Raw genomic sequence first — 20,564 nt, forward strand, 5'->3', positions numbered from 1 at the left:
TTTGGAGAGAGACAATAACTGAAAGGCAGTCTGTGAGAATAAGAACCCGTGCGACATGTCTGGGAATTTTGAGAAGAGCCAAACCAATGGCCAAAAACTCTGCGAAGAATATAGGAGTATAATCAGGGATACGAACGGAGTAGCTCCAATCTAGATCCTGCGAATATATGCCAATCGCCGCCTTCTCACAGCTGCCGGAGGCATCAGTGGAGAGAACAGTATGATGTGGAAAATTCTGTAGGTGTTCAGAAAGAAGACCATTTAGGGTATGTGCGGGCATATGCTTCGCATGGGACGGGAAAATAAAGTCGTAATAGAAGACGGGATCAGCCTGCGTGTCAGCAACTCGTTGCAAGGAAATCAGATCAACCTGAAGCGGAGCTAACAGATTCTGCGTGAACCTAACTTGCGGAAGCTGATAACGTGGCCAGTGATTAGTCAAAAAAAGGTGTGGTTGGGATACAAAAATTGGAACACTAACGCCTGGGGCCGGGTCAAAAGACTTGAGGAAAGTACGCACTGTTAGAAGTTGGAAGCGGGAATAGAGGTTGGGGATACGCGCTTCCAGATAAAGGACAGCGTTGGAAGCTGATTTTGGGAGCCCGAGGCATAGCCGTAGGGCACGTCTTTCCAGTAAGGCTAATGGCTGCAGCTTGTAGTTCGCGCTACGAGAGAACAAGGGGCAACCAAATTCCAGAATCGGTCTCATATAAGCCTTATAGAGCAACAGTAGCGTGTCACGACGCATGCCAAACTTTTTATTGCCAACTCGGGTCAAACGGCCCAGTGCACGTTCCCCTTTAATAACATTATTCTTAATATGGTGTCGCCAGTCCAAATTTTGGTCATAAGTAACACCTAGGTATTTAACCGACTCCACCTGCGGAATTGGAGTGGAGCGGTAGGCTAGCGAGATGTACATAGGAGCGTCGGGTGGAAATACCAGCACGCCGCATTTGCTAACATTAAGTGATAAATTGATTTGGTCCAACCAGACTTCAAGAGCATTCAGATATGCCTGCAAATACCCGTAGAGCACATGAATATCATTTGCTGATGCGAAAAAAGCTATATCATCTGCGTATACATAAACTGTAACGTTAGGATGAATGGGGATGTCCCGAACTAATATGTTGAAAAGCAGCGGAGAAAGAACAGAGCCTTGCGGCACACCTCTTGATTGACCATAGGTATTAGAACAAAAAGATCCGTCTGTACAGAAGAAAAATCTATCTTTTAGAAATTCACAAATCCAGGTGTAGAGGTAATGCGGTGGTTGTAGTTGAGCAAGCTTGTTAATGAGGACTGTGTGCTCCACGCTGTCATAGGCCTTCGCAACGTCAAGCGTCACCAAGGCCGAAACTTCTCTCTGGCGCATTGAGAGTCGTATTCGGCTCTCGAGATCCACATGCGCGGACCATATGGAACAACCGCGACGAAAGCCAATCTGTGCGGGGCTGAGGCCGTTAATATGATGAACATGCTTTGTGAGGCGACTGTGTACTACTCTTTCTATTAGCTTTACTAAATTTGAGGTTAAAGCAATCGGCCGAATATTGTCTAATTGAAATCCATTGTCTGCATTTTTTAAAAGTAAAATTATTTTCGCAATTTTCCAACTGAGGAATCCAAGAGGTTTCCAATGACGCATTTACAATATCTAGAAGGTGAGTTGGAAAGTCGTGCGCAAAAATCTTTAACATGCCCACAGTAATCCCGTCAGATCCCGGAGCAGCAGAGTGCATCGAGGAAACAATTTGCAGGAGCTCCGACACGTCGACCTCAGGATAGTCCGAGCTGGGGGTGAGAGTGTGCAAAGGTTCTGCTTTCTGTACCTGGAAACGTAAGGCCAGCCCCTGCGCGATGCGTTCAAGGTTTTGCTTAGCCTCCTGCGGAGACATTACCGTTGACCTTATGCGATTGGAGGCCGGAGAGCTGTTATTCTGCGCCATGAATCTATAGAGAGCCTTCTTATTCTGGGGTTTTGAGAGATACGTGTTTAAATTTTGATTATAATCCTCCTTTGCCTTTTTAACAGTTCGTTTGAAACATGCAGAGAAGAACTTATAATTTATCCAATTAGCTGGGCTCTGATTATAGGAAAGGCTTTTCCAGGCTGCTTTTCTACGACGATAAGCTTTCTCGCACTCCTCCGTCCACCAAGGAGACGGCTGTCTGGCAGAAGCAGTAGTGCACACCGAGAATACAGAACTCTCAGCAGCATCTTGCAGAAAGGTAATTGTCCGCTGAGCTCTTTCTGCTCGACCTGAGCTAACTATGGAGGGGAGTGAGGCAGATATCAATTTTTTGTACATAATGTGGTTTAGAAATTTCATGGTTGCACCACCTTTTCTGATAGGCGAGGATATAATAGAAAAGGTTATTGGAAAGTGGTCACTAGATGTACCTGATTCTTCAGTTGACCATGCAGATACGCCAACCCCACGAGATGCTAATGTTAAATCTATGATTGAACGGGATCCTCCACGCATAAAGGTTACTGCTCCGGAATTACAGCAGCGCACTGCATTCATTGACATCCAGGACCACAGAAGCTGGCCGCAGGAGTCAGAGCGACTATCCCAGGCACTGTGGTGCGAATTAAAATCTCCTGCGATGACTGTGCTGTTTGCGCCGCTCAGTAAGGTGTCCAAACAGTCTGTCCTGTGAACACCGATTGGGAAGTAGACGTTAGCAATAGTGACTTTGGCGCACTGTGGAAGGGAGATTTCAACCGCCAACAACTCACAGTCAGGGCGCATAACTGTCTGCGAGATTGATGCCCGGTGACATATTTTCGTAGAGATCATAGTTATTAACCCACCACCCCTGCCATTAACGCGATCTACCCTGAAAACACGAAATTTTTTAAATGTGAATGATTTAAGTGGTGAGAGCCACGTTTCTTGTAAAATCACAATATCTGGATTATGTTTATGAAGAAGTAATTCAAGATCCGGTAAAGAAGAAAGTACGGAGCGACAATTCCACTGCATAACTTTTAGACCCGCCATGATTATCGACTGGTTAAAGAGGCATCAACAGCCTCCTTCAGCACATCAGTCTGGGGAATTAATTTGGGGGGTCCTTTCTTTGCTTTGACTTGCGGAACAGCTGACTTCGAGGGTGAGGAAGAAGCTCGACGCTTCTGGGAAGTGGTGAGCATTTCAACGTCCATACTACAAGGATCTACGTGAGCGACACTGTCAGGAGCGCTGTTGGCAGGCGGTACTTGGGGCACGGTAGGAGGCGACATGGAATGATTCTTACTAGCAGCACTCGGGAGTGATGCCGGCGTAGCCGCCGAAACATGTGATTCAGTAGGCAGAGATTGGCCAGCAACAAGTTGAGATAGAGCCTCGGTGAAACTGCCCAGCATTCGCTCGACCACCACAGAAAGAGCCTGTTCTACTGAGGACACTATTGAAGTAGTCAAACTTGACGGTATATCAGCAACAGAGCTTCGCGCACGGCTGGCATATGTATAGCTCTTTCTACTCGGCCCGCTTGTCCCAGGTCACGCTTCAGGCTTCAACCTCTTCGTCATCGACGTCACTAGAGGGGCCCATCTTGGGGCTGCTGCCAAATTGTACGAACTTCATCCACGCGCCGGCCCATTGTGGGCTCCGTAAAAGGGCTCCCACAGTGAAAATCAGCCCCGGAACAGGCAAATCTAGATGAAAGAAGTTCATCTCAGTGATCACGGTTAACGAGCCAAAAATATAACGTCGTGCTTAACGCAGCGTCGTCGTTTACTAACCATGAACACGTGCCAACTAGCGCAACTGCTCAGTTTACTGCAATCCGTCTGAGGGATGGTCGCCATTTTTTCTTTCCGCTCAGGATGGAATTTGGGGAGAAGCAGACCGTTACAGGCCATGTGTGGTCTGCAAAACAACTCGGGGAAGTTTTCAGAGCGACACAAAGCGTACCATTCCCGGTCAAAGATTTTAGCAACTGGTTCCTTCGTGGCGGCAACGTGCGGCCCATCGCTACATGGCAATCGCCTTCACTCACGTCTTGGGCATCATTTTTGTTTGCATCCTCCAACTGAATCACCGGATCTAGCTCGCCTCGATTTATGTCTGTTGTCCAGAACAAAGGCGACTGTGCGTTGGAAAAGCTACGTAGGCAGAAAATGCGTCATCCGCGCCGTGATGGAAGAAAAATTTCCCGAGTGCTTTCAATAGTAGATCCGCCTCCTTCAAGAGTGCTGTGAAATGGATGGAGGTTATGTAGAGAAGGGAATGAAGACGTGTAGTGTTTTTCCAGAATAGGGAAACTTTCGGAAAAAAAAATCACTAAATTTACGCGGACTTTTGAAACTTCTTTTTTACTAGCACCACTGCTCTTGCTGTAGCCTGTTCCATTGATGTGCTTATCTCAGTATTTTTTTTATTAAATCTATTCTTTTCCCAGTCAACCAGAAGTGCCTACCTTATGCACTATTCCGGTACCCTGTGCTTCACGGTGTTTTGTCTCCTGCCTTCGCTGTGGCTCAGTGGTTATGGCGCTCGGCTGGTGGCCAGAAAGACGCGGGTTCGATCCCAGCAACGGCGGTGGAATTGCGATGGAGGCGAAATGCTAGAGGGTCGTGTACTGTACAATGTGAGTGCACGTTGAAGAACACCAGGTGGTCGAAATTTCCGGATACGCCGTCCCTCATAGCCTGAGTCGCTTCAAAACAAACCAAACAACTTTCGTGCTCGATAAAGTTGTCGCCCATTTAGCACTGATTCCAGTTCGATTTAATGAGTCATGGTGCCGCTTGTTGCCTCATTTTCCCCGTGGACTGAGTTCACGCAGCCTGCAGAGTATGCATCTATGGTCGCGTGGCAACACGTTGAAGCCTCTGAATGTGCGATGCCGACGTTTCCTTGCAGTAACGGATGCAGAGAAAAGCGTCGAAGAGGAGAACTGGGAGTTGGGTAAGTCCCCTGAACTATTTCTATAGCCGCCTTTATCTTGCACCGATGCAGTGGGCGATAGGTCTACGCGCAGGTGCTGCAGCTAATGAAGGAAAAGCGGAGTGCGCACCCAACAACAGTATTTTCATTTACGCTTGTGTCGAACATGAGAAAGCATTGCTAGCAAAACGTGTGCGCAGGAAGCCAACTTAGAAAGAAAAATGGCGCTTCGTAAAGACTTTCGCAGAGTAACCGTCGACTCATTGTGAATAAATCTGCACCCGATGCCTGGACTGATGTGTTTGTAGAATCACAGACATTTAATGGGCACTTAGTTTAGGACAAAATTGACTTTAATCTGTAAATTACTGAGGCCATTGTCACTGAAAATAGAGGTTTTATATTCTAGAGAATAGCAACAGTCAATTACAGGTGTTGCCGGCAGCGATCATCCCCGCAACGGAAAAAATTGGCGCACTCAAGACTGCTTTTTTAAATGCGAAGGGTTTAATAGTTCATTTACGAGAAAAGGCGGCGGCGTGTGTATGTGTTTACCCTCACATGACACACAAAATCCTAGCTATGGCAACAAAAATAGGGTGACGTCATAAAGCGGCCTTATGACGCGCACACAAGCCGAGCACCGCCATTTCAGATATTCATGTACATGTTTGTCTATACACACTCCCCACTGGCTGACGTCACTGAGGCACCAGTTTTGCCGACTACATTAGTGCCGAAATTTTGACGCAACCGTTTGTAGAAAAGCGTCACGGGTGGTGGCATGCGATTTATCGTTGCATATACCTTAAGTAAAGATAAAGTTACAATGGTTCTCGTCCTTGCACCAGCTGTGCGCTGTTAGAGAAGGTTTGTTGACTTGAAGGCTCCTTGCACCTGAGGTGCCCCGTACGGTGTATTCACGACTTGCAATGGCAGGAAGCGACGAGAAAATGGACTGAAATTTATATACAGGAGATTTCCACAATATACAGCATACTAAAGACAGTGGCAAATGAGACTGAAATGGCTAAAAGCAAAATATTCCCTCCTCGGCATAGCCAAAAATGCGGAGCATCTAAACTTAGCCCTGAACGACGGCTTGGGGTCCCGCGGTCTCGGTTTTAAACCCTGGGGCACATAGAGAAAGCAGGATAGCCTCAACACGATTTGTTGCATTGCTGCGTCCTGCCGCCTTCAACTTTGGCAGTATTAATAACTCCTCCCCAAAACACAAAGTACATAAAAGTAATCAAATTGTCAACAAAATGCGCTGCACAGAGCGATCTGCACAAAAGCGCATCCCGCCCTACAACTTTGGTAGTGCACACGAAACCCTCTCTCAAGGTAAAAAAAAAAGCGACGGATCCCGGAGTGTCATTCTGCACGTGTCAATCCGGCGCCTTCGTAGAACACCATTAGTTATGACCCCCCGTGCGGTTCCCTCAATTAGGACGTTGCGGTAAGCCGTGGAGGTCACTGTCGCGCAATCAGTCTTCATTTGGGCGGGGGGGGGGGGGGGGATCTTTGTTGCGCCCCGTAGCGACCTCTGCTTTCGCCGGCGGTTTCCTGAAGGGACGGTGTCGGCTCGAGGTAAGCTCTTCGGTTTGCATGCACAAAGTCATTGGCATTTGCTATCAGACGAAAGGTTGACAGCCGGCCACATGGTTGTGCTTGTGTTCCTAACGGCTGCCGGTGTTCTGAAATACGGCAACCCTGTAGCTAGCTGCCTGTCACCAGCCACCCTTCCTACCCTACCCAGCCCATTACTGAGACAGATTTTAATGCTGACTCGTCGACCCCTACAGGTTACATACGTGGTAGTCAAGTTCGAGGCTAGCTTGTGACAGGGGTTTGAACCGACGTCATATGCACCCTCAATTCCCAGTCTTTCGTATCAATATTGTGATCCAGTCGTTCGTCGTACATTGTTCCGGCTAGTTTCATATGTGCGCGTGTGTGGATGGGCGGTGTCATACATCGTCGCTGGATTTCATTGCGGCCGGTTGTGCGTGCGCTCGTGAAATGAACAGCGAACCATCAACGTCTAAAGTTTCAACATCGGCACCACCCGAAGTGAAACGTGGTCGTCCGCGCAAATGCGCAAACGCCGAAGAAGCAGAAAAGAACGTTAATGCATGTACGAACATTAAGCGCGTGAACAGTGCTCCCAGGGACAGTAATGCTTTCGCATTCTCACACGCAGGCACTCCTGAGTGTCTCTGTCCATTTTTTTTTTTTACTGAGAAGTTTGATGGACGTTGTCCTCGGCGTTCCCCTGAGAGGGGGCCCCGGTCCTTGCTCAGTGCCTGCACCGTGACCGAGGCGTGCGGCTCATGCGCAGATATTTCTCCCGGGAATCCTGGCTACACCCCAAGCGGGCATCTACACTTTCAACGGGCCCGGCATAAGTCCCGTCGGATTAGGAAGCAGATTTACAAGCAGCAGACGGAAGAATACAAGCGCCGCCAAGCGTAAGTACTAGGATTGGAACGGTCACCAGCTGGCTATATCTGGAGGGGGGGAGCGCCTCAGTCGATCCACGATGGTGCCTTTCAGGGGAAGTGCTTTTGGTATCGGCTTGGGTAGATCTGCGCTTCTGTTTTAATTGCACGCACTTATAATTTACCGGTAGAGCGCTGCCATTTCAGCGCTGGATTAGGGAAGGAAATACGTTGACGAAACAAAAATGTGTGCTTCTTCGCTGTGCTTCGTAGTCGTGCGCTCTATTTTTGAGATGCATGACCGAATACAGCTACTTAGCGATGTCAGTGTTTTACTGAAAGGTGAACAGTTTTGTGTTAACGGGCATGGAGGAGCCATGTGTTGATGAGACTTTTACTGAATGCCATGGATGATTGTCAGGTCACAGCAGTCGCAAATAATCTCGCCACAAACCTGGCAAAAGGGCATGGTGGGATAACCGTGAGAACATTGAAACAGGACATTTACCATATTGCACCTTTTCTCAGAACATTAAGGAATCAAGCTATTTACTAATGTATATATACGGATATTTCAGACATTGCTAGAGTGCAGACAAGGGGAAGAGAAAATAGGGGCTCGTTATGACGTATACATGACGGAAGCCTATAGTCACCGAAACCACGAAGCATAGGGGATGTATTGCTTTAAAAATAATTTCTGGTTTTCATGAATGCGAGCTTAATAAATAAATATTTTTTAATAATTGATTCCAAAGCAGAAGAAAAAGTAACCATATGCCGCAGGCGGGATTCGAGGCCGTGGGTTCAGATCCCACCGGCGGGGTCTGGTTGTTTTTCTTCTCCTTTCTGATCAGTTATGTTCAAATAATTACCCTATTGATCTCGCATTTATGAACGCCACAAATTATTTCTAAAACAATACATCCCCTATGCTTCGTCGTTTAGGCGACTGATGGCTTCCGTGATGTAAGATACCGAGAGTTATCCCAGTTCACTAACACGTTGATGTGGTCCGTCCAGCTGGCTTGGCTTTGTAGGCATCTGGGTTTTCACGCCTCAAAGCGACCCAGGCTATGAGGGACGCCGTAATGGAGAGCTCCGGATAATTTCGGCCACGTGGTGTTCTGTGGCGTGCAATAACATCGTACAGTACACGAGCCTCTAACATCCTGCCACCTCTCGAATGTGACCGCTGCAGCCAGGACCGAAGCCATGCAGTTATCGACCGATTTCGGTTCTCAGTATCGTTAATATTGTGGTCGGAAAACTTGTTGCGAAAGAAAAAAGAGGCTACTCGGAGAGAACTAAAATCATATCTCAATGTCAATATGGCTTTAGCAAAACCACGTATACAGCTACAACCGTAACAGCATTGTCTCATGTGTTAGGTTCATCTCTGCATAATAATGAAATAGGTGTAGTTATGTTCCTAGACGTAGAAAAAATAGCATTTTACGCGGTTAACCCTTTAATACACGCAATATGTTCTACAATGGAGGAAAATCTGAAAAATTCTGTTTGTATATTTTCCAACTACCTATTTCACGAACAGAACATGAATGGCCCAAACCCTAGGAACTCACACATAACGCACACTTTCACGAACACTGAATTTCAACCCTATTCTTCGAAAAACACATTTATGGCCAAATAATTATTTTCTTTATTATCCGAAGCCGCTGCCGCAACAAAAAGTATTCTGTAAATATTTGGTAAAATATTCGATCGTATGATCAAAGCTACAGCACCGAACAACACTTTCTAGGTGCACCGTTTAACTTCGTAACGTCATTTATTTCTTTTTTTTTAAATGACCATCTTTTGTAAGCGCGAAAGGTCTTGCCATTCCCTATATCAGGGATTTAAAACGTTGCCGGCATTACTGACTTTCCGAAAGCAGGTGTAGACGCTTCGAGATAAAAATGTGAAAAGTCGCTTGCACGATCACAGACGCCATGCCGGCGACCATTGTGCGCAAGGGCGGAAGTTTCCAATCGCCCAAATTATAGAAGCTGTCATACGTAACTGTTGTCTCTTAGTCATGCATCGCAGGTTTTGAAAGTTGCCCGGCTGCCGCCCGGTTTTCTTCTCGTGATGATATTCGTGCGGATATAAATCACTCATGTCGTACAATGAGCAGAGACAGGCGGTGTTTTGCTGAGCCTTATGCCCAAAGACAACCAAGACAGAACTCCAGGAATCTATACTCACGCTTTTTGTACTTACGCATAAGTCTTCAGGCCGCTGCGGTGGCTCAGTGGTTATGACGCTGGGAAGCAGATCCGAAAGACGCGGGTTCGATCCTGTCCACAACGGTCAAATTTCAATGGAGGCGACATTCTAGAGCCCCGTGTGCTCTGCGATGTCTGTGCACGTTAAAGAACCTCAGATGGTCGAAATTTCCGCAGTCCTTCACTACGGCGTCCCTCATAGCCAGAGTCGCTTTGGGACGTTAAACCCCATGAACCAAACACGCATAGCTCTTCGCATGAATGGCCGGGTGCCTTGGTATTGATGTGGCCGGTGATTGCGTTTAGCTCGTTAAGCAGATCAGGCAAGATGTCGTATATTTCGTTAGCAGTACAGTACTCTCCCCCACCGACATCCGTGGTGTGTGTGTGTGTGTGTGCGTATATGAAGCCTCTGCTCTCCGGCAGCACCCGCCGTGGCTAAAAGGCATCTCTCACGTACAAACCTCCAGCTTCTAGCTAGAAGGCCTCCACCTAGCACAAGGCCACGTAGCAGCGGAGTTAAGGACGACGAAATCAAATTCAGAGATGCACTGGGAGGCGATCATTGTAAAAACGAAAATGACAAAGGTAAATGGTGGAATGTTTAGGGGAATCCCCCAAGGTGGATTAGGTCCGTAATAAGGGAGTGTTTATTACAAGGGAGCTTAGGTGTGGCTTAATTTGTAGAGCAACTGCTCCGGATAAGCAGTGGTCCCGGGTTCGAACACCGGGTCTCTGCAAGCGGAAATGGCGAGCGCCGTCCCTGCGGGAACGTAAGGCATCCGTGTGCTGTGCTGTGCCTTCCACTACGGCACCACATTCTTCCTTTCTTGCACTCTCTCCTTTGTCACTACCCTTATGGCGCGGCTCTGGTGTTCGTCGATAAGTGAGACAGATACTGACCCATTTCCTTTTCCCCAGAACCAATTTTCGTCTTCCCTTGTGGGGACAATGAAGCACGGGGAAAGGGAACGATTAGCAGCGCACTCACTATGTGGCAAACGTGTCGCGTGTGCTTCTCTTTCTTGGATGGGCTGGGGCAGCGTGCAGCGGCATGCACCGTAGCGCGCGAGGGACAGAGGTCACGTGACACGTGCGCCGCGAAGTGACGTGGTTTCGGATGTGTTGTTTGGCGCTCGCCACAGACGCGCACTATTCGAAAGTGCATTTTTTTGACGTGTGATGGTCAAAATTTGTTTAGCCAGAGCGCATAGACTGATCTTGAATTCTGAATTCCAAAAACTGATATGGCTTTTGCTAACGGCCTATTACTAACCGCAAGAGCTCTTGAAGCTACCATCCCAGATTTTTTCTCTGCCTCCCATACCCGTGTGATCCCATTGTTTGTAAATGATCACCTGGGCGAACCCATTGCGCTCCTATTTTTCCAGCTCTCGTGCAGACCGTATAACTCAAACACTAAAACCTGCCATTTCTGTTGCTCCTGTGGTGCAGTAGATTCGCGCTGGGTTTTTACACGCGTAGGGCAGCGGTTAGAGTCCGCCTTGTACTGATACTTTTGCTTGTTCTTATTTTAAGCGTTAACAGTACGCAGATTACCTCTAGTTTACTTCTGGGGCTCTGTTCCTTTTTGTGTTAGTATTACCTCTAGTTTACTTCTGGGGGTCTGTTCTTTTTTGTGTTAGCGAAAGTTGCCTTTTAAACTACTCAATCAGTGATGAAACCGCTCAAGTTTTCCACCTTTCTTTGTGTTTTCTTTATCTAACCGAAAAATTACATGCGCGAAAATCATTTCCCATTCCCCATCGGAAAGTGCGTTTCCCTTTTAGGTTGGGTTATGAGTAGTTCTAGAATGCCGCCGTTCAAGAAACTTCAGTTCAGACTGACGCGCATGCGCCGAACACGAAATACCTCGTTGGCGAATATCAGGCTCGGAGCGGCAGCCATGGAGCGTCAAGTCGATACGCGCATGGCGAATTCAGCTGCACATAACTACTGCCGAGTTACTCGGGTATTTCTACGGGAAGTGGGACGAACGGCGACAAGGAAGGAGGATCTCTCCAAGTGGCTGGCCGATAACACCAAGAGCATGAGCCTTTCCAGTTCCTGCACGAAAATACCTTACAAGATTTCGTACAGTGTACAGCGGACCCAAATGGGTGAGGTGCGTTTTCAGATTCAGCGCAGAGGATGATGGGAAAGTTGTCTGCTATCGCTAGTTCCGGTTCCAAATTTATCCCCATGCCCGCTTGCTTCACAGCAGTCGCTGTGATAATATCGCTTCTTACACTAACTTATTTGCACTGCAACACCGCTGATTGTATTGCATCATCGCAAGACCCACGCGACGTCGACTCTGCTATGCTTCGTCGTGTGCTTTCGCACGAAATGCAACCAAAATAATGTAAGTAGTAGGAGGTTTTCTACGCGAATGCAGTGCGATGTGTTGAGACGCGCTGTTCGCTCAGCGGCATGTATGGACAGCTTGCTAGCCAACTTGTGAGGATAATACGACCATCGTCTGCTAAACTGCGCACTTTTCAGCGCTTCGTCGCCTTCGTAGTGCGGCGAAAAACCACATATATAATGACCGACGCGGTAAACTAGTTCAACCGACTGCCGTGCATACGCAAAACAGCCAGCCCACGCAGGCATATTATAACCACGACAGAGCACTCCTACTTTTCGTTGTTGTCAATTTATGCGCTCAGGACGCGTACATTCATACCCTAAACGCGCAGATCTTACGGTGATGGTGTGCAATAAGCGGCGTGGCTGCACAGATAAATGAGTGAATAAACGACGCATATATGCACGGCAACCGCTATGCAAAAGGCAGTGTGTATGAGAAATTTGGAACCGGAAGTGGCTGGCAGGCGATTTTCCCATAGTTCCTTGCTTCCACTTCGGAAACGCACCTCACCTATTATGCCTGAATGCCAAGCGTGTGAAATAAAAAAAATACTGGAGCATTTGTAGCGTAAATATTTCAACTTTATCTCGACATTCGTCGATACTTTGCGTTATCCCGAGGACAACCTCGCGCAGCAGTTGTGGGACAGTGATGTCCGAGAAATTAAGGGGCAGCAGGTTGTTGAATGCTGCTGAGTGCGAGGCAGTCTGAAACGAAGAAGCGTAAGCGGTGGTGCGCAAACAGGAGAGCAAGGAAGAAGAAGGCCGGCAGCGTTCAGAGCCCGATCCGCTCGCCCACGTCGTCCTTGAGGTACGGTGTTCAGCACTCGCACGCTGCTTGCTTTACAGGTGCGCTCCTACGCCGAAGTGTTTGCCGGCTCCTTGTTCCGTCTTTTCCTCGCTGGCTTAAGTCTGGTTCACATGCAAGCAACTGAGCGAATTGAGCGATTGAGCTGCGCATCGCGGCGAAAATTTTCCAACTTGATGGAACCTCGCCCCCGTGGCCGCTCGAGCCGCCGCGATGACTCGAGACACGTTTTTGCGCCGCGGCGGCAGGAATCGCGAGCGTTTTCACCTGCATGTGAAACAAGGTTTAAGCCTGTTTCATCGTGCTTTCACAGGCTTTCAGCCTTTTTCACATGCAAGTGAAAAAGCTCGCGATTTTTGCCTCCGCGGCGCAGAAACCTGTTTCTAGTCGTCGCGGCGGCTCCAGCGGCCACAGGGGCGAGGTTCCAGCAAGTTGGAAAATTTTCGCCGCGATGCGCCACTCAATCGCTCAATTCGCTCAGTTGCTTGCATGTGGACCAGCCTTATAGCGTCTCGGTGTTGCGAGTATTCCCACTTTCGCGCGTGAAACGCCATTACGCGGCAGCGTCGTTTCGGGGAGGAAATAAAAAATAATGTGAATTTGCTCAGCTAATCCAGGATATACAAAGCGAAAGATGGGGGGGGATTCACTGTGTTCATTGGCGTTGGCGTTGAGAATATTCTAAGTGGCGATGGCTTTGAAGAAAGGAAGGGCGCATAACTGGCTCCCTGGATATGCGGACGCCTCATTCGTGGTTTAAAACACGTGGCGGTGGTGGAAGAGAGAAGAGAGATGTGTCCTGAATGCGCTGACAGCGTTGTGGCAGATATGCGGCACTGCAGCAATAGCTAGGCCGCAGCGTTCATTTGGTGATCAATGTCTTGCGAGCAACCATTAACGGCATGCCACTTCCCAGGGTGGCAGGGAGGGCGCGCTGCCTATCCAGTGTGCGCAACGCAATCAAACCAGGCTTTTGCAATTGGACACCAACGCCACGTACGTGAAAGCGAGATTGAGGTCTCCACTGACCTACGGAGCCGGTTGTGCGCCTTTTCTTTCGTGAAAATGAACGGCCTTTGCAAAGTTGTCAACGCCAATGAACTCTAGGAACGCCGTCGGCTCACTTGTTTTGTTTGGTTTTTGAGTTCACATATCTCGGTGGACACCCAAACCGCGCCGTAAACTAAGGATAGCAGGGAGGGAAAGAAGAAAGAGAAAATTGAGTTAGATTTTGAGGAAACGCGCGGCGCTGCGCACCAGCGGATTGCCTGTGGCTTGGTGCTACTAGTGGCGCATGCGCAGTAGTGAATAGGGAGCTAGAGAGAGAGAGAGAGAAATATCCGCGGTGAGGCGCGCGTTGTGTCGTGATGTGCCTCCTCGGAGCACCGCCACGGCGAAATCGCGTTCGGTGACACTAAAACTTTTTCTTTAAAAAAAATTGGCAGTGGCTTAGTTGAGCTACCACGATATACGTATAGCGAGAGCTGTAGTTCTCCGCTGGTTACGCATGTTGTCGAGTTTGTATTTGTGACTAAAATGTTAAGCATTGAAGATGTATTCGATGAGACACATTCTTTAGTTAAATTGTTTTGACAGAGATAAACACTGCCCGATGATCGGTAAAGTAACACACGGTTGTCTCAATGCTACCTACACAGTATTTAGACTAGTTGTTTTCTCTCAGACACACAAGGTCAATCCTTGCGGTCCAGGATCCGGTGTACCCAGGTTCGAACCCGACCGCGGTGGCTGCATTTCGATGGAGGCGAAGCGCTAAGGCGCCCGTGCGCTGTGCGATGTCAGAAAATGTTAAAGATCCCCAGGTGGTCGAAATTATTCCGGAGCCCTCCACTAAGGCACCTCTTCCTTTCTTCTCTCTGTCCCTCCTTTGTCCCTTTCCTTACGGCGCGGTTCTGGTGTCCGTCGATACACAGAGAGATACTGCGCCATTTCTTTTTCCCCAAAACCAAATTTTCTTCTTTCACTCCCTTCTTTATCCGCTTTCTTATGCGTCTCAGGTGTCCAGCGATATGAGACAGAAACTGCGCCATTTCCTGTCCCCAAAAACCAATTATAGAAACGCCGGTGCACTTTCATGCGTTCAGCTGAAAAGTAGGTGTGATCCATGCGTCGGCTGCCATGGAGATCGACACCGCGGACCGCGGCTGTAAGGTTAAATTGGTTTTGTGGGAATGGAAATGGCGCAGTATGTCTCACATATCCACGGACACCTGAACCGCGCCATAAAAGAAGGAATGAAGGAGAGACTCCGGAAGAAAGAGCGGCGACGGCGGTGACGAAGCGCGCGGTGCACCCACTCCCCCTCCCCGGTTGCCATCGAAACGGCACATGCGCACAACTGGCCTTTACCATGCACCAACGTAACGACGCATGCGCACAACTGTTCTCCCGCGTGTACCGTGAAATGCCGACTGGTAGCCTAGTGTAGCTCCCGCTACAAAATTTTGGCGGACGCTTAATCTTCGCCTTTAAGAGCAGGACGCGACAGCGTGGTGCAGCATTGCCGAGGGATCCATGAACGCCATTGTCCTTCGGTGCGACCCCTTTGCCCGGACAATTTAAGGAAAGGAAACATACCTTGGTGGACACCCGAGCCGCGCCGTAAAGCAATGGAAACGAAATCAATTCTTTTTGAGTAAGGAAAGGACGCCCCTCTTACAAGTCTCGGTGCAAACCCGTACCGCGCCGTAAGGAATGAAAAGCCCTCTCATTACGGCGCGGTTCAGGTGTCCACCGAGATGCCCCATTTTTCGCTCACGGCCAAAGACGCCGACGACACCGGCTTTTCTTAAAATAGAACGTAACAACTCCTGTGTTCTTTCTGTCTTTATTCCAGGGAGCGCTTGATGATGACGACCGCACGGGAGACTGCTGAACGGGACAAGAGGCACGAGACTGCTGAAGAGGAGCGCGAGCATCCCCGTCCACGCGTGACACTTTGTGCACCGGTGCAAATTTTTGCCTTCTGCACTGCGTTTTCACTGCTTGCCACCGAACCTTCCTTCTTCCTCCAAGTCTGCCTTCTCAGTAACTTCTTGCCGTCGCCGCTTCGTGACAAATATTTAAACCATGGCGCCTTTTTCTCCAATTCGAAATTGTGTCTTTCGCGTGCTTCCAGAATTCTTTGTCTCGGCTATGGCAGCAAAAAGCTATAGCTAAAAAAAACTAGAATCTGCACTGGCTTACATTGCTAGCCTTGACAGCTGGCTCAATTGCAGGCGGCAGTTCGTAGCGGCAACTGCGGGTACAAAATTCTACCGCTTGGAGCCCTCTGAGAGATATGCCAGTTCCCTACGCAAAGGCTGTGTGTTGCTCATGATGGTTACACTTGGGTCTATAAGATTGCTTTCGAAATTTGGCGGCGATCAGCTTTTTGGTATTGCGAATAATACGGCGGTCGCGTTTAGGAAAATTTTTTGACGCTTCGCTGAGAACGTGCACCTGGCAGCGCTAGCCAATGCCGTATACGGGTGACAGAACTCCGTGCGATACCGCTGTACTCCTGTGCAGCTCTGAATGCACCTCGCCAAGCTTTGGCCTCTGACGGGAGAATTAATGCATGCTTGTCGTTGCAACTGCGAGTGTCCGATTTGAATAAAATATACGTGTCTTTTCGATTATTAGAAATGGATAGGGGATAGCTCTCGAATCGAACTATTCGTAAAGCTCGTGTTCTACACGAAGCAGAAGGCATTAGTAGCTTTAAGCTAGGCTACGGAAAATTGTTACGGCAAAAATCGTTACGCACGAGCGATGGGATTAGGAAGTTGCTGAAAATTGGAAATTGGCAACGCGTATGTGTTATTTTCGTAGCCTTCTGAAAGTTAATAATCTTCAGAACCTGACGCGGCACAGTTATAACTTGGTGAAATTGATACCAGCGACGGTGAGGACTGACCCAGCAATGTTTGCGGCGCACCAGCATGCTCTCAGGTGTGTTAATAGTGCATAGCGAGACGATTGTGCTTATCTTCTTTTTCCATTAGCGGACGAGCTTCGTTCCTGTGCCAGTGGAAGAAATCGAGGCGAGGACTGCTTGGCGCAATGACTGTCCCCAATTCGGCCTTGCGGACGCGGCCGTCGGCACCGATTACCCCATCTGTGAGTGGTCACTTTGAGTGGCGTTGTCGGTGTCGGTTTCTCCGAGGTTCTCCTGTCTGTTTGTACTGTGCACCGGCGTTCCCTCGTCTGTCACGCGTGCGAATTCGATACGGCGCGCTTGGAGAGACCACATTCGTGACGTAACAAGGGTGGCAAAGTGGTCGGAAGGGTGCGTGAACAGTGAAAAAACATTAGGGGTCGTATTTTGCAAAGAATAATTTTGGTTTTAGCACATTTGGTCTTGTGCCATTAGTCGTAGGCAATGGGAGAAGACTCCTCGGTGATTTTGGCAGAGACACGCCACTTACTCGCAGACTCACCCATGTCGCACTGGCGGACCGGCGCCGATGAACGACGGAGCACCAAGAAACATTTGAACGCGTGATGGGCACCACGGCGTAAGTTACACGGGGTGTTAAAGGGAAGACTTTCAAAAGTAATTTCAGCGATTTTCAACTGTAGGATTTTTTAGGTAAAATATGGCTTTCGCGGCATGGTATTGTGAACGTTGGCACACACCAGAAAACCAGTGAATAATCTTAACTACTAAGCTGGTTAGCTACTTTCGGATAATTAACTTTTTAACTTATAGAGTTAGGCGCCCGGTTGCAAATAGAGATCTGTATATCTCTTCTGGTTGTTAGTAACCGCCATACCAGATTTTAAAATTTAGAAAACTCGATTACCCTTGCCGCTGTGGCTCGACAAAATTTGGCTATTTCAAATATTGTTGCGTGCACTGGAGGGGTTGCTTTGTCTGCACGCTCTCCAAATGCAGAGGTATTTTGGCGCGATGCAGCCAAAATAAGTGGGGCCACAGCGCTGAGGGTAATCGCATATCCGTAATTCTAAAGAAATGGCGGTTACTTACGACCGGCTACAAGTCTCTAATTTCAGCCAGGCTTCTAACTCTAATAGTGAAAAAATTAATTATTGGAAATTAGTTAACCACCTTACGAGTTAAAATGATTCACCGTTTCCCAGTGTCCGGCAAGCCTGGCATTACCATGCCGCAAAAGCCATGTATTCGCATCAAAAGTCCTATTTTTGAAAATTGTTTATTCTTCCCTGCAGCACACAGACACAGCATGAGGACGCCGCATTCGAAACGCGCTGGACGCCCGCAGTCAGATAAAGCACCATTCTTGCACCTCCAAACAAGGCCTGTGATAGCGTCCTCTATCCACCGTGCGGTGAAACAGCTAAATGAACTATCTATGAAGACATATATAAACTCTCTCTTTGCCACAGAAGCCAGATGCCAGCTCGTGGGCTTGTTTTGTGGTGTTTTGGCAGCCAGCCATTGTTCAGCGCGATCAGACAGGCAGCGTGTGATGAACGCAAGGGACGGCGGCCAACGGTCGGTTGAACGAACGAAAGAACGAGAGGGCACTATGCTTGAGTTGCTGTTTTGTCATCAAGGCGGTGGTTTCTAAGCATGTAAAAAATAACGTTTCAAAATGGACTGCATATCGAAGAGTCGTCTCATGACACCTAGTGGAACTAAGGGACTTCTTCGCACTGCGCGGGCCACTGTGTCCCCACCCGTGTATCTTGCACCGTGATCGGCGCTAATCCTGTCTCGGCAGAGGAACTCTTGGTGCATGTTGTTCACCTGAACTGGGTGCGGAGGGCGCAGAGTGGCTGAACTCGCTGTCAACTTTCTGTGACATTGCATCAGAAGCTTTAGGCCGGTGTTTGGTTTAGAAGTGGAGATTCTAATCGAAATCAAGAGGAAGAAATGTGCTTGGGCAGGCATGTAGATCGAACGCAAGATAACCGCTGGTCTTTGAGGGTTACGGAGTGGATTCCAAGAGAAGGCAAGCGTAGCAGGAGGTGGCAGAAAGTTAGGCGGGCGGATGAGATTAAATTTGCGGTGATATGGTGGCTGCAGCTGTCAGAGGACAGGGTTAATTGGAGAGACATGGAAGAGGCCTTTGCCCTGCAGGGGCCGTAGTCAGGCTGATGATGATTGGGGATGAAGAGAGGAAGCTGTAGAGCATGCGCGCGGCCTCTAGTGCCGAGATAGCCTATTCCCTATGACACGGGAACAAAGGCCAGTCTCCTTCCCCCTCTGTCTAGCCTGTGCTGCAGTTCCACAAATTTAACCGCCGGTAAGCGGCAGTGTCACGAAAAAATCAACCTTGCTTGTGGTTGGTGGCTTGGATCCTCATTGGCTTTTGCGTATGCGAAGATTGATGTCACGACCAAAAGGAATTGGAAATGGAATGAATGGTTAGAGAACATGGCCCCTGGTTTCTCTTTTATTGTTCCGGACCTGAGCAATTCTCTGCCCGCACTGAAAGAAATTTCCCGAAATATTCCACCGCCAGGCACAAGCATTTCATATGCCAGGTGCTTCAAGGAAGCTGGGTACTAAATAAAAAAAGAACGGTTTTCGAACTAAAAAACAGCTTTTTTCGACGTAGTCATACCAGTGTTCGCGGACGTCAAAAACAAGCGAATCACTTTAAATATTCAAGTGATTGACTAAATTCTAATAATTAAATTTTTAGCGATTACTGATAGGCAGCTGATTGCAAGTGGAGATTCTTACCCGGTAATTAGTGATAGCCCTATCTGTTTTAGGGTTTCTAAAAGGCAATTACCCCTCCCCGCGAAATAAAAAAAGAACGGTTTTCGAACTAAAAAACAGCTTTTTTCGACGTAGTCATACCAGTGTTCGCGGACGTCAAAAACAAGCGAATCACTTTAAATATTCAAGTGATTGACTAAATTCTAATAATTAAATTTTTAGCGATTACTGATAGGCAGCTGATTGCAAGTGGAGATTCTTACCCGGTAATTAATGATAGCCCTATCTGTTTTAGGGTTTCTAAAAGGCAATTACCCCTCCCCGCGGTGGCTCAGCTAATTTGGGCTATTTCTCGCGCCACTCGAAAACCATACACTGGTGGTAGGGCACAAGGCGACCAGTCAAATCGCAACATTCCGTCACACACGTAAAACGTGACATTCTCTGCCCCGCCAGCGCTGGATCAGAGAAGTGGTGATGTGTGGGCTTGCTGAGATTATCGTGTAGTGATCTGGAAAGATCGCTTTTGTAATAATATTATACCCAGTATATGGTAGACAGAATAAGATCTGGTTGGTTGAGTTAATATGTTACCTCAGTGATTTTGCTTTCTCTCTCCCCTACACTCATTCGCTCACACAGGTGATGCCCAGGCACAGACAGGCGATGGCCAGGCACAGGCCGGTAATGCCCAGGCCCAGGGCTGGTCGTTTTCGTTGGGCGGGCGGCCGACCCCCGCACCTCATGGCATGCTGATCTGGGTGCCATACGGAACCCGGATCGACTCTGCCAGCAACGTCCTGATGCCGGTCCAGCCTGGACCCGGACACGAGGTTGGTGGTCTAGCCCTGGGTCGCTCCAGGCGCACGCTGCAGTCGAGAGCTCTGCATTTGAGGTGAAGTGAACATCTGGATGATTTTCTGTCTGTCTCTTCGGGCTGCCGAGGTCAACCCAAGACACTCAGTGCTCATGCGCCCGGTTGGTAAATTCTAAACACAGACATGCAAGTGTGCTATGGGACTGCCTACTCCCACTTTACACCTTTTTGTTTAGAGGTGAACGTGATGCTTGGTGCAGCCCTCACATCTGTGGTTTGGTTGGTGTTGAATGAGGTGCTGCATGCGTCCTGGCTGTTTTTGA

General features: G+C 48.4%; 1 protein-coding gene across 1 annotated transcript in view; it reads left to right on the forward strand.

Annotated features, from left to right (window-relative positions):
- The window catches only part of LOC144098060 (uncharacterized), a 75,893-nt gene extending 55,570 nt beyond the window's left edge, over positions 1–20,323 (forward strand). The window contains exons 3-7 of the mRNA XM_077630619.1: positions 4,884–4,928; positions 7,252–7,381; positions 15,624–15,735; positions 16,774–16,888; positions 20,067–20,323. Of these exons, the coding sequence (XP_077486745.1) occupies positions 4,884–4,928; positions 7,252–7,381; positions 15,624–15,735; positions 16,774–16,888; positions 20,067–20,323 (659 nt within the window). The remainder of the gene's footprint in view (positions 1–4,883; positions 4,929–7,251; positions 7,382–15,623; positions 15,736–16,773; positions 16,889–20,066) is intronic.
- Positions 20,324–20,564: the final 241 nt, after the last annotated feature.

Source organism: Amblyomma americanum, chromosome 7, assembly GCF_052857255.1.
Source record: "Amblyomma americanum isolate KBUSLIRL-KWMA chromosome 7, ASM5285725v1, whole genome shotgun sequence".
Classification (NCBI taxonomy): domain Eukaryota; kingdom Metazoa; phylum Arthropoda; class Arachnida; order Ixodida; family Ixodidae; genus Amblyomma; species Amblyomma americanum.